General features: G+C 42.3%; 1 protein-coding gene across 6 annotated transcripts in view; it reads left to right on the top strand.

Moving 5' to 3' along the window:
• The window catches only part of nedd4l (NEDD4 like E3 ubiquitin protein ligase), a 46470-nt gene that overhangs the window by 1959 nt on the left and 32855 nt on the right, over positions 1–11656 (top strand). For all 6 annotated transcript variants that reach the window (XM_030342285.1, XM_030342283.1, XM_030342281.1 and 3 more), the window contains exons 2-5: positions 60–133; positions 5965–6046; positions 9076–9114; positions 9443–9496. In XM_030342285.1, the coding sequence (XP_030198145.1) occupies positions 60–133; positions 5965–6046; positions 9076–9114; positions 9443–9496 (249 nt within the window). The remainder of the gene's footprint in view (positions 1–59; positions 134–5964; positions 6047–9075; positions 9115–9442; positions 9497–11656) is intronic.

The following is an 11656-nucleotide window of genomic DNA, read 5'->3' as shown; positions in this document are numbered from 1 at the left end:
TATCCTAAGAATAAGTGCTGGTCCAGAGTGATTCATATTGCCTTTCTTCTGCTTCCCAGTATGAATGCAGGGTGCTGCGCGTTAAAGTCATTGCAGGAATTGACTTGGCTAAGAAGGACATCATCGGAGCAAGGTGAGCCTCAGTCGATTTGTTATCTCTCATTCTACAAACCAACATAACGTACTGCAGCAGATCAAGACAAGAATACACAATGCAGGGCTTTGTTGTATTTGTCCCCTTGATCGGAACAAACAAACAGGTTTGGGTTTGTTTTTGAAAATATTCGCGCCGGTACTCCTTTGACTTTCTCTGTAGCTAGCTACGCCCAATTTGTATCATATGATATGATTGTTCTCAACCTCACTTTTTTTTCGCTTTGATTATCTAACAGTCTGCTAAATGTAATGTTGCAAAATATTCTGCTAATATGTGAACAATAGCTGCCTTTCCATCCCCCAGATTTTATGTGAATTTTGAAGTATTGAATCAGGTAGCGGTGATGGAAACACCAAAATTCGCATAAAAATCCTCTAATTCGCAAAAAAGTTTATCCGCTTGCTTGAGGTTGTTTTTGAGAAATGAAAAAGAGAGTAAAATGCGCAAAATGGGAGATGGATACAGCTGTGACGTAGCGAACATTGAACACGCAGGACTGACAACGTCCTTCCGATTTCCGCATAAGGGCCGGCAATAGCAACCCTGCCGACATCAACTAGCAAATATATATATTTTTTTAAGCGTTTGTATACATAGACATCCTATATCCTACATATATATATGATATAGGATGTCTATGTTTGCATATCCTTTAATTATACCGTGTCCATTAATCCCTGATATATGGACACCTACTAAGTAATTCCAGTCAAATTATCTGTTCAGCCTTCAAAACTTGAGCTGGTACATTGCGGAAAATGCATTAAACTGTAAACGTGGTTATATGCTATAGACCCTATAGTATCGGTGGTATAAAGGCTGGGGTGAATTTCAAATTATAAATATGTACACTTTATGTTGAAAGTAAAGACCGTCGCGATTCCCATTGAAATTAGACCCTATAGTATCGGTGGTATAAAGGCTGGGGTGAATTTTGAAACGAATGGCGTGGTGAATAGTCTTCCAAACAAGAGCTGGTAAATTGTTAAAAATGAATTAAACTGTAATCAGACAAAGCGGTTATATGCTATAGACTCTGGAGTATCTGTGGTATAATGCTGCAACGAATTTCGAATTTTAAATATGTACAATGTATCCTTTAAATACGTCCATGGAACTGATGGCCAATGTGAATAATAGATACATGTGGACTGCTGAAGAGGTAAAACTTTTCCTTGCTCTCATCGAAGAAAAAAACATTACACCTATTTTAGATGGAAAACAACGCAATTCCACTATATATCAGGACCTAAGAGAGGATGTTATCAAAAGGAACGACAAGCCCTGGAATGTGTGTAGTTTTCCGCTCCAACCACTTGATGGAAACGCACCAAATCAAATTTCTTTTTTGCAAACTTTCTAAAGATTCGCTTCACCTTTTTAGATGGAAACGTGCCTAATGAGGGTGACCATTCTATGTTGGCTAATACGACGTCTGTGATTTAAACATGGTATTAACATAGCAGTAGTCTAATTACTATCCCAGCCTATGTTCCTTTCTGAAACAATGGGTTTATGGCACAGAGAGTGAGCAATGTATCCCTGTTAACCAAACAAACAATACTTTTGGCCATAATAAACCTTGTCACTTTTTAGTATGTCGCCGTTTTAAAGGGTTAGCAGTTTAATTCTTTGTAGTCCTATCTTGGATTTGAAAGATTGAAACAGGGTAAGTAAGTAATGCTGTCCTTACTTCACCAGCGGCTTGTTGTTAAACACAGTTCAGACACAATGTAAACATTTCATACTAATATATTTTTTAGTAGAGATGCAACGATACTGATACCAGTACTCTGTATCAGTCCGATACTATGCTCTTGTCCTTATACTAGTAAAACTACTCTGATACAACCCCACCCGATTCCACTTACGGCCACAGGACGTAAAAGCTTGTTGGGAGGTCGTACCAGTTTCTTTAACAATCCAGACATTCAGCAAAATCAGTTAAAACATTAATTCTATATGCTGACATGCAATACAATTAATGCCCATGGAACTGTTACTCATTATTTGTTTTCGAAAGCTTGGTTACCACAGTGGCAGCTTCCCACTTGAGGACCCTGAGAACAGCCTAGCTGTCCTTTTCTCTGCCTGCGCATACGTTCAGAGTGTATCGCAGGCAGTATTACTACATGTGATTATATGTTCGGGTAAATCGGTGATGGGTATGTATTATCCATACGGTCTATGTTATTATCTGTTACTCCTTTCCTTAGTGCACAACTGAGTGTTGGCCTGACCCATTCCGGTAAACAGAAATCCCACTGATTCCTTCTCCTTTGTTGAAGTGATGTTTCATTTGTTCCACTTTCCTTAACGTCTAAACGTATTGACACAGTCAGGAAATCGTGTGGCTCCACTCTGAAGTAATCCACGCTATACTCCATAGTGCCCTGTGTTTAGAGGCCTTTGTGTCTTCTTTTAAAGGCAAACAACGCCTCAACAAAATAACAAGAACTTGCATAACTTAGGGCTTATATATCTTGCAAACCATTATACAATCGGCACACATTGCTTATCAAAATAAACTTCACATTTATATAGGGAACAAACAACTCATGCCAGCAACAGCATCATGTTGTATATCACATTTTTTACTGCCCGAAAGAGGGGCACATTGCTTATCAAGATAAACGTCACATTTATATAGGGAACAAACAACTCATGCCAGCAACAGCATCATGTTGTATACTACATTTCCTACTGTCAGAAAGAGAGGCACAATGCGTGGATGAAAATATATTTATGTTTAGTCAAAGCAATGGATAGATCTGTAATGGTATAAGTAATCACATCAGAACTTGCGACCAGCAAGTTCCCAAATGTAAATACTTGGCCTGGTACTCTTGGTCTGAAAAAAAAGATATTGCTGCATTCCTATTTTTTAGTGTAGCGTTGTTTCTTTGGAGCTATTTACCTTGTGTGCCTGACTCATGTCTTTCCATTCACGATAACCTACCTTTGTGACCTTGTGTGGCTAGAATAACAAGGCCAATCATGAGTAACGTAGTACATGGGACCGCTGCATTAATTTGAGTTTAAGTAAACATACCACATTTGTTGGTCCCTTTTATCAAAGGGACCACTAGGTTATGTTTTATGCCAAAATATTCTTTTGGATGATAATACAGAGCTTGTAAACGCAGATTTTCACTCTATCTTCATGTGGAAAGGCAACTCTAAGTTTATGATTACCTAACATTTGAAAAATACAGAAAGGGTTGGACTATGTACGGAGAACCTCAAAAAAAATCTTTGTCTTGTCTGTCACAATGTTCAATAGTTACCTTAAAATCATATCAAGGTAGCAGGCTTATATCGACTCAATGTGTTTTGTTTGCCCCTTGCCTATCGGAATTTATTTGATTATGTATTATGTACTGCTAAAATATCACCTTTCCACAAAAATAGTGCCATTGTGGCAAGGATTAATGATTTAAGGAATGTATAATGAGTTTCCAAATCTATACAATTACTTTCCATACTCAAGCCTATGCAAATGATTACAGTCAACAAAATCCCTGCTTGTTCTTCTTGCTCTGTTGCCAATTTGGGATGACTTTTGCATGGTTTTCGGGTCTTCAATAACACAGTTGTAGCCATTTCTATGTTTTGCCATTTGTGTGTAGAAATATATTCACAGGCATCGTAATTGGCTTCACTTAAATTGGTACGCTTTAAAAAAATGATCACTTCACATCCACTAGGCTGAATATTAAAGGTAGGGCATTAACATAATTTTGAATATGGTATTAAATTGCGTCTCTGCTTTCATCATTCCTAATCCCTTTCCTAAATGTCGTTTTAATTTCCCAGTGTCCTTCCTGCCTAAACGGGTTGCTCCGGAACTGCTGAGGCGAGGCTATCACTAAGATTGTGCTCTACCAACATCATTCTCTTAATTGCTTCCTACCCGACGCCCAAATATACTCTGTTTGCTAAATAAGCTCTTTGATGGGCTCTTGTGTACCGAAGGAAACCAGAGTTATTTAACTCCAGGGGAGGGGGGAAACAAGATATGTATTATTTATTAAGGTGTGATTTTGGTGCACCCACGTCATTAAAACTATTGGTGCTTTCCTTTGGGCCACTATGGGACATTTGCTGAGATCCTTTCGTTGTCTTGCACCGAGGGTGGCGATCAATCTTACGGGAATCAGCCTACGTGACAGATTGAGTCACTGTGTGAGTGCAACCCACTGCCGATGTAAATGTGCTGGCATACTGAAGTGCTAGCGCCATCGTGCCAGCTCTTCTTCAGCAGGAAGCAAATGTAATGCAGTTTATTGGAGAAACATCAAATTTGCCCTCAGTGTGTAGCCAGCTACAATGGCGTGTGCTGATTCTGCAGGCTGTCCCTTTGTAAGATACAATAACTTTTACCGTCGCTAATTCTATGGGTACTGATCCAGTCTGAGCCCCAAGGTTTTCTTTAGTGATTTTTGTATTTTGTTTATTACATTTCTTTCCAAGTTGTCATGGAAATGTTCTTCTATTATCTCTCAAAACAATTATCATTTATTGTTACAGCAGTTCATTGTAGTTTATTTCAGTTGAATAATAGAGCAAACAACATCATTTTTAAAGACTACCCTTACCTTCAAGCTGACTGAGATAAAATACTGTGTCTAGCACAGTGGCAACTCTAAAAAGCAAAACTTCCAAATACTGCAGTCAGAAAGTGTTCGGCTTTAGAATTGCAACAAACTGACCATTTAACCTGAAGCTATTATTTAAATCGATTGCATGCTTTTTTGATTCCGATTGGAATTGGGTAATGGAGCCAGGCTTTGATTCCTTGGCATCACTTCGGGGGGAAATACAACAACAGTTTTTTCCTTGTCCAGTGGGCATTCACTTTGTGCTCTTTAAAGGCGGCTGTGTTCTTGTCAGAAATCTCTGATTCAATTTAACAAAGCAGCTGAAAGATGAGTGCTGCTGACATTGATTTATTTTTAAACCTTCACCTATATCAAATGCTCTTCTCATGAAATCGTGGACAGATGTCTTCCAAGAGCAGCAGGATGTTGAAAGTTGATTGAAAAAATGCAGCAGCTGAAATTGATTGTCAACTGGACTACATTTGTTATGAAACAACCCGTATTATCCTGTTGGTTCATCTTTGTTTTTCCCCGATGTTCTTAATCACTTGTTGAAAGCCTGGATTTGGAGGCTGTAATCGCGTGTCAGTTACCTCCTATTTGTCCTTCTGAGATCGGAGTTGCAGTGGATACCGTTCCCGCACATAAAGGACCTACCAGGATCGCTCAGATCATGCAAAAACAAGAGCAGGGTTCATTTCTACCTACTCAGCACTCTGAACGGCAGGTTCCCAGCCTCTTCCCAACACTGCTTACTACCACCCGTTTGCCTCACCTCACCTCAAAACAGTTAGCGGTGGCTATTTTTAGCCGAGGAGCTCTGACAGTTGTTGCCTTATCTCACGATAACCTAATGTAAGCAGTTCCTGGTTGTGGGGGTCCGTTAGAGACTCAGGTTTCACACCTGGGAATCGTCAGGATGATGAGCAGGGCCTGGATCTTCCGGATGTTCCGGGCCTAATTCCCTCTTGCTAATATCAATCCAGTACACCCTGTCACTCAGGATTTAAATTAAAAAACTGTAAATTATGTTTTTATTGGGCAGAATTGGTCCTCTATGTGTTCTTAGACCTTTGTGATAAAATCGGAATAACCTAATATCAACTCTCATGATGTAGAATATAGTTAGTCATATATATGTCTATTACACTGAATACATATAGGCTCATTTTAAATATTTAAATATTTATTCTCTGTTTCCCTCAGCGATCCATATGTCAAACTCTCCCTCTACTCTGCGGATCAGGACCAGGAGCTCGCCTTAGTTCAGACAAAAACAATTAAAAAGGTGAGTACAAAGGCAAAAAAACAGCTCTTCTGCTAGCCATTTGTGTTTCCTCTCCCAAACACTGCCACCAGCCCTTCCGTTGTTAGGTACCCTTGCTGTGAAAATTGTTTTCCTTCCCCTTCCCGCACGGGGATCAGTCTGGACCTGTAGAGTTTTCATTTTGATGGCTCATCAGAGGTAGAATTAGGTCAGTTATTCTGCCCAGACCAAATTCCTTCCTGCATCAGATATCAAGCCAGCGCTCATTGCTGTGATAGTCAATGCTAGGGAGGAAAAGCTCTCTGTGTTTCTATTGTGCGTGTGCATGTGCCATGGGCGATGAAGCAGACTGGATGTGTCCTGTACCGCCTCATCCTCACAGGGTTCAGGGCACTATCTTTCACTCTAGAGGAGGGAAAAACAGAAAAAGAGGCGTGTCTCTTTTTTGACCCATTGGAAGAAAACATGGAAACAGGCTCACAGCAGGGGGAGCTGTTAACATGCTAATTCACATCCACGAATAGCACTTTACACCGGCTCTACGTGATGGCATTTCCTAGGACACAATATGCGCACAATGAAACATCATACCACATTACAAACATCAACTCCACCATTGTGTGTATGTATACACATGAGAACGGGGTAAACACATTTGAGCGTACATACTGTCCTAAGCGGGTGTTATGTAGGCTAATACCTGTTTGTCCTTCCCAAGTTCACATTGCTGCGGCCATGCGCGGGCCCAGGCCTCTTATCTCATTGTTATTGTCCTCCTTGTTTTCTCCCGCCCTCTCTTTTTTTTTCATTTTATTGGCGGCTCCGGCCAATCGGCGGCGGGCGGTTTATCTCGCCGCTGCGTGGCAACCCTAGCGTCCACGGAGACGGACATATGCTGGCGTTGGCCGCGCCGTAGTTTGTACGATGTGTTTATAAATAGCTGACCATGCAGTGTTATGTAGAGCAGAAGATAAAGCACCCAGGCTCAACTGTATGGGCTTTGTCTGTGTGTCTTTTTTTAAAAGTGGGCCATCATCTGCAGCTTTTCTTGGCAGTTGAAACTGAGATTCTGCTGGCCAGTGGGCGAAACGCTAAGAGGGATGTTCATCGCTATATCTGGAGCAGGTCACATGTCAGCATCCTATCACTGGATAAAACCTACAATCCATTCGGTACCTTATCAGCCGTATTAGGTAATACTGTACCCATCACATTTCTTGCTTCATAAAACACACGGTAGCCTAGTTTTCTGATACATTTATCTTTTGGCTAGGCATTGGGTTCAATGGGAATATTGATCCCCCTTGAAATCTATTTCAACTGAGATGTGAGTCTTGGGTAGCCTGGTCCTACCAGACTCTCGTACTTCATTTCATTTGCACAGAGCGTCTGGACCCAATCAATTGACTAACGTTAACTCACTTGAAGGCGGGTGTCTGTTGAAGTTTAAACTATTGGATCCGCCTAATGCCACCCTGGATCGGCCATAACCAATCGCTAACGTTTGGTCATGAAGTATGTCATGCGCCGGGGACCGGCCGGGAATCACGTTGCGCGCAGGCTGTAACCAAACCAAACACCGTGAGTGAAGATGTCCGTCAACGAGAGCTGACTTTATCGTCATTCATTGTTCTCAGCCACTCCCTCTGTTCGCTGATTGACACACAAAATGTTGACGGAGAAAACCCGCAAATATGCTGCAAACCCAGACGTTGTACTGAAGAAAAATGAAAAATTGAGCGGAAGTACTTAGGCGGGCGGAGCCAGGCTAAGTCTAAGGTGTAAAATCAGCCACACTTGTGAAATTAGGGTTTCGTTGGCGATGTGGTGTTTGTCTTATTTCAATATCCATAGGAATTTTAATGGGGAATGTCACCTAGGTTCAAGACTTATAAAATGTAAAAATGGGCGCAGTGAGTGAGGTGCAGAGGTAGTGACCTGATTGGATTTACGAGAGACATCCCTGTCTCAATCCAGCTATCTGATCAGTCTGTTCTGAAGCCTGTAACGCCAGCAGTATAGCTGACATAGGAAATTTGAACCTAGCCAGAAATGTAAACAAAGCAAGAAACCAACCCAACATTTTACCCCAACAGCATGATCGACAAGTATACTCAAAATCGACTCATTTGCACCAACCCATGAAAAAAACATCACACAACGTGATGTCATTTATGCTGAGGCAGAGCAGAGCAGATACCGAATAATGAGTGACAAGGGTGACATTTTTTCCTAATTCAGCAAATGAGTCTTAAAGACACCAGTGACCCATGCAAGTAATGGGGCTTTTTAGCCCTGCCAAGCACAACCGCGGTATTCATCACCAGGGCACAAAACAACCCATTTAGAATTGTGTGCAAGCGAAAATGCGATTTTGCACAGGGACACACGGCCAACTGCCATTTTGTTAGCCTCGTTGTGGCAGACAAGCGGGTACGTGCAAACACTAACCAGAGATGCTACAGCAAGAGTCAGTGGCCATTGCCAATGAGGTAGACCAGCCAAGCTGTTGCAAAGATGTACACTAGACATCTCAAATAAACTTGCCTTTTTTATTGATCTTCTCAACATCACTGGAGAAAGGTTTGTGTGTGTGTGTGTGTGTGTGTGTGTGTGTGTGTGTGTGTGTGTGTGTGTGTGTGTGTGTGTGTGTGTGTGTGTGTGTGTGTGTGTGTGTGTGTGTGTGTGTGTGTGTGTGTGTGTGTGTGTGTGTGTGAATTAGTGTTTAGGGAACATGATTTAATTTATAAGCAAACGATTTGTATGTCTAGTCTGTTTGACTCGTCTGACTAACGCCTGCTATAACACATTCATTTCACACTGTGTAGAAAGTTAGAAACTCGCAAGGTTCAACTAATTGTTCAAGTGGTTCTCGCCCTCGCTTTGCCCTCTCTCTTCTTTCTCTCTCTATCTCTTTCACTCTCTCTCTTCCCCTAAACAAGGACAAAGGTTATTGGGTAATTATTCTGTGTGTACCAGCGATGACCCGCTCAGTGTGTGGTTGTCAACTATAAATCCAACCTTCCACTGTGTCTGCTCTTCCCTTCCAGACCCTGAATCCCAAATGGAACGAAGAGTTCTACTTTCGAGTGAGTTCTGTTCAGTTTATCTGAAATAATTCAGATGCACTAGTTAGTCTTTCTTTTTAATCAATAATATACTCGTTCACAGACTTATTTTAGTTTTGAACTTTAACCCAACACACAGAAATGATTACCCTGGACAAATGATTGATTATTGTATTGTCTAGTCAAAGTATTTTGCATCATCATTCAGATCTCTTAACCTACAGCAGAAGCAAAATCAGTTTGCTTTTGTCTGTAGGTTTTTGTAAGGGAAATACTATTGAAGGCATTCCAATTAACACCGGATGACTGTTCTAACATCACGACTCTTGTCATTTCCTCGCGAACGCAGGTGTGTCCCCTGAATCACAGACTGCTCTTTGAGGTGTTTGATGAAAATAGACTGGTAAGATCACACTTTGTTTCTCCTCACTTTTTTTTTTCTTCCTGGTTGAGAAGCATCTCAAAGGCATCTTCTAACCTGCACAATATTTCTAATTTGAGCTGGATGATGAACGCGTGCGCACAACCGTAACATAATTGTGATAACCAACGTTCGATCGTCATGGCGGGATAAACTCTATAGGGTATACCAGCCCAACTACAGGTGTGTCCAACGCGGCCTTATGCTGCATGGGAATCAATGTCCACTCCGTTTAAGGTCAAAGCAAGATGCTGAGGTTGTAACAAAACAATGGTACCTCCCTTCCCTGACTAATCGTTTGTAGTTTCAACAGAGAGGGGCAGTAATGTGGTTACCCACTTCGCCAGACGAACTCTGTTCCCCCCAGGCAAAGTAACATTTTTCCTGGAGTCGGTTATGGATAATGGCTAAGAGCTGTGACAACACAAAATTGTATTTGATTTTTTTTTTTTCCATCTAATGTCTTTTTAATACCAACTGGGGTCTGAATATCCAGTTTAATGCCACAGCGAATGTCTGTACAGGACAGGCCAGTCTGAGACAGGGTGTTCCTGGCCAAATCTGGTACACATTCTGTTTTTGGGACTCGATGCACACACATGCACACACACAAGGACATACACATGCACACATGCACATGCACACATGCGCACACGCACACACAGACACACACACAGAAACACAGACATACACACACACACAGGTTCCCGCTGTACTGTGGGTTAGACAGATAAGTACACACATAGTGGGAGAGACAGAACGCAGAGATTGTATTGCCTCCCTCCTCCGGTGTAAAGCGATACGACCAGATTTTCTCGCACATTTGCACCTCCCGCTTCTCGTAAGGGATTTGGTGACGGATGATTTATGCGCCATCGAGATGCCAGCGTGTGGAGAGGGCTGATTAGTGTTCAGGCGCTGTCGCGAAATGTTTTGCTTTTGTTTTTTTCTTTCTCCCAATGTGGTGGGAGGCGTCTTGCCAACGGGCCTCGGCTGCCGCGCAGTATAGACGTCGACGACAAAGCACAGCCTGGTCGTCTCCTTATATGTCTGAGGCGGAGGAGGAGGAGGAGGAGGAGGAGGAGGTTGTGATGTGTGTTTTGTTGCATGCCAAGGCACCCCCTCCCCCTTACCCCCGCCTCCCACCTCCACCGCTTTCCACTGTTTCCTTTTGGTGGTCCTCTGCCGCTGTAGCAATATGTTGTGGTCTATTTGACAGGAGAGATGTCTGAGGAGCCAGGTGGTCCGTCTTTGTACTGGGTGGCTGGATCGGCGATGCAGGCTGTTCGTTATGTGTTTGAATGAAGCGGCCCTGGCTACCTATTATACTATTATAACTACATTAATAACGGTGTTAAAGACTAGTTTGGGCTTTGTACCAGTGGCAGTGGAACTTACTTTGACCTTTCATTCCTACACAGAACATTTCTCCTTAAAAAATGACCAATGACGACACTGCACTTTGATATTCAGGGAATTCTCCACAAGTAGACCTATCGTCTGGCTTTGGCAGCAATAGATAATCGTAGCGTCTGTCCGCTTACTTGCGGACAGAGACGTTGACTAGATGCACTCTCAGGACTCCACTTGAGCACCAAGCTGCATCAGCAGTAAAGTCAGAACAAGACGTCAACTATTCCAACTGCATGCCTCTCAAAGGCCACATTATCATCTACGCTCTGTTCCATCTCTGTATGAAGACAAATCACATCAGCCCCCCCTCCACAGAAATGAGCCTGGGGCCAGCCCTGTTGTATGCCAGATAGTTCACTCCTCTCTGGAGTGAACTGTTCGTCTTATTCACTCACTGCGTGTTTTTTGATTTGATTGACTGAATGGCACTGTGTTGACTGAATTGTGAGACACAGTTAGAAGTCTGTCTCATGAAAGCTACACCCACTCTCTGCTTTTAAAATGTTCTTCAAAGTCATAAAAAGATTTCTGCGTAAATTCTGGCAGCAGCTGGTATCACACAGCTGCATTCTGCCTAACCTGGTCCTGCATTTCAATGACTTCAGTTATATCCCTCGAAGCGTGTCTTTAAGGGGTAATGACCAGGTATGGTGGTCTACCCAGAACATCTGCTGCTCGTCCCCCCCTGGCTCCTGGTCTACTGTTTACAGACAGAGGTGTTGGCACGGG

The sequence above is a fragment of the Gadus morhua genome, chromosome 19, assembly GCF_902167405.1.
Source record: "Gadus morhua chromosome 19, gadMor3.0, whole genome shotgun sequence".
Taxonomy (NCBI): Eukaryota; Metazoa; Chordata; class Actinopteri; order Gadiformes; family Gadidae; genus Gadus; species Gadus morhua.
The sequence above is the reverse complement of the archived record's forward strand: the minus strand, read 5'-3'. Positions and strand labels throughout refer to the sequence as shown.